Source organism: Pteropus alecto, unplaced genomic scaffold (assembly GCF_000325575.1).
Source record: "Pteropus alecto unplaced genomic scaffold, ASM32557v1 scaffold45, whole genome shotgun sequence".
NCBI lineage: Eukaryota > Metazoa > Chordata > Mammalia > Chiroptera > Pteropodidae > Pteropus > Pteropus alecto.
This window is the reverse complement of record NW_006442491.1, coordinates 234367-236399: the sequence shown is the minus strand read 5'-3', so window position 1 is coordinate 236399 and position 2033 is coordinate 234367. Positions and strand designations below refer to the sequence as shown.

Here is a 2033-nt window from a genome sequence, read left to right as displayed (position 1 = left end):
TCTCGTGCTCAACGCACTGGCTACCGTGGGGCTGTGGCTCTGAGGGCGCCGGGAGCCCCAGGGTGGCGGGGGCCAGAACGCTGAAGAGGAGGACCTGGAGCATGCTGTCCCAGCACCCCGCGTGCAGGCGCCGGGGAGAGCGCAGGCGCCGCAACGGGGCCGGAGCCCGGCGGGGGCCGAGAGGGGCAGGACGCTGGCGACTACAGCGGATCGCGCCTGTCCCAGAGCAGAGGCACGTAGCCCTGGCGCGGCAGCCTGTGACATGTCGGCGGGCCAGGGCCCGAGTTTATAAGTACGCAACCCTCCCTCCCTGGGCGTTCGGGAAAAGGAAGGAAGTGCCTGGTGGGAAGGGCTGATGCTGCATTCTCGGATTACTGGGTTCTCCGAACGCCTTGTGCCCGCCCTCGCGCCTGGGATCACCTCTCGCGGATGAGTAAACCCAGCTCGGGTTCCCGGGAGGGGCTGTCCTGCTTCCACTCCTCAGGAGGACAGCACCTGGGTCAGCAAGGCAACGTTCCTGCCCCCTCCACTCGGGTCCCCCCGGCTCGCAGCCCTAAAAGGGGCTTAATCCGCAGCCTCTTCTAATCTCTTGGTCCTCTTTCTTTTTCTTCATAAATTTATTGTACAAACCGATTTCAAGGACAGCCTGGATTACAGAACTCTGGGAAGAGGAGACAGGATGAGGAGAGCTTTGAATAAAGGGTGAAAGGAGTAGTGCCCAGGACCAGCTGGGCTCTGAGAGGTGGTGCCCGCCAAGAGGAGGACTCTGGCAGTCACTGCCTAGGGCGTGGACTTCCCCAAGGACAAGATCGCAAGGGGGGAGGGGGAGGAGAGCACGCGCTGGACTCCGCCCAGGGCCAGGGCACTTAGCTCTGGAAGCTGGTGCGCTGGGCTCCAGAAGACAGAGGATGAGGCTGGGACGACTATGTATAAAAGGGAGAGGGCTGACCTAACACCCGGAAGCCGGCTCTCCATCTCCCACTAGGGACACAGCTAGAGACACACAAGTCCCTGAGCACTAGCAGCCAAGGCAGGACCCCATCTTATTGTGTGGGAAAGTCTTGGGGATATTCTCATAGCTCCAATGTCCTGTCACCCTGCGGAAGTCTTGGCAGGCAAATTACTGCCGAGCCCTGAAGGGGCGGGCGTGTTGAGGAGCGCATTAGCCACTTTGTTTGGTTTTTGTTCACCTTCACAGAAGGACAATCCATTTCATACTCAAAGAGGCGCTCGGAGAGCCTTCTCGGGTAGGCGCTGTGGCTTCCAAGCGGGTTTCTTTCGGGCCTGTTAAGGAGTTTTCCATTTGGCTGAAATATCAGACTGATGCAGAGGTGCGTATAAATGTCACTTGTGTGGCAAAGGGCATTGAAGAGGAGCTGCCCTGTGGACCGGCAGGGCGGGGATAGCTGGGAGGAGATGGGAATATGTCACTTTCTCGACCTTTTCCGCTTATTCACTTACAGAGAATGCGGAGAGGTGGGTACAAAACATAACCACCTCTCCGCTACGGTCACTCACAACCAAGTACCAGTAGGCGGCGCTGTTGAGCTCTAAACAAAGCCAAAGACGTTGGAGATCTCCAAACTTGGGCTAAAAGGGCAGAGGGTGTGGGGAAACCAGAGGCCTCACTCTGGGGCAGGAAACTAGACTCTGGGAAGCCCGCGGATTCCACAGCTTACCCAGGAGTCGTACCTCCGTGGTCCTGCAGAGCCTGGACTTTGTAAGAGCAGGAGAGTGTGGTATCCTCAGGAGAGGAAGCCAAGCACCTGTCAGCTGGACTGTACTGACCTGCAATAACCAAGGGTGGCGTGGCGTGGACACTCCGAAAGTGAAAGGAGAGGTACAATGGTCCCTCCCTATACTTCCTGATGCCTCAGGCTGAGAGCTGGGGTCCGCAGAGCCCCCCACCCCCACCCCAATGTCTTGATGAGTGCTTCCATGTCTTGGGAAAGCTGTCCCAGCTCTCACATAGAAACAGGAGGAGCAAGGCGTGGAGACTGAGGTCTGAAGTTCCCCAGAACCACACGATTGCT

At 58.3% G+C, this 2033-nt stretch overlaps 1 protein-coding gene across 1 annotated transcript in view; it reads right to left on the bottom strand.

Moving 5' to 3' along the window:
* THBD (thrombomodulin) overlaps positions 1-1519 on the bottom strand; it is a 5097-nt gene extending 3578 nt beyond the window's left edge. The window contains exon 1 of the mRNA XM_006921542.3: positions 2-1519. Coding sequence (XP_006921604.1) covers positions 2-103 — 102 coding nt within the window. The 5' untranslated portion in view covers positions 104-1519. The remainder of the gene's footprint in view (position 1) is intronic.
* Between the last annotated feature and the right edge of the window lie 514 nt (positions 1520-2033).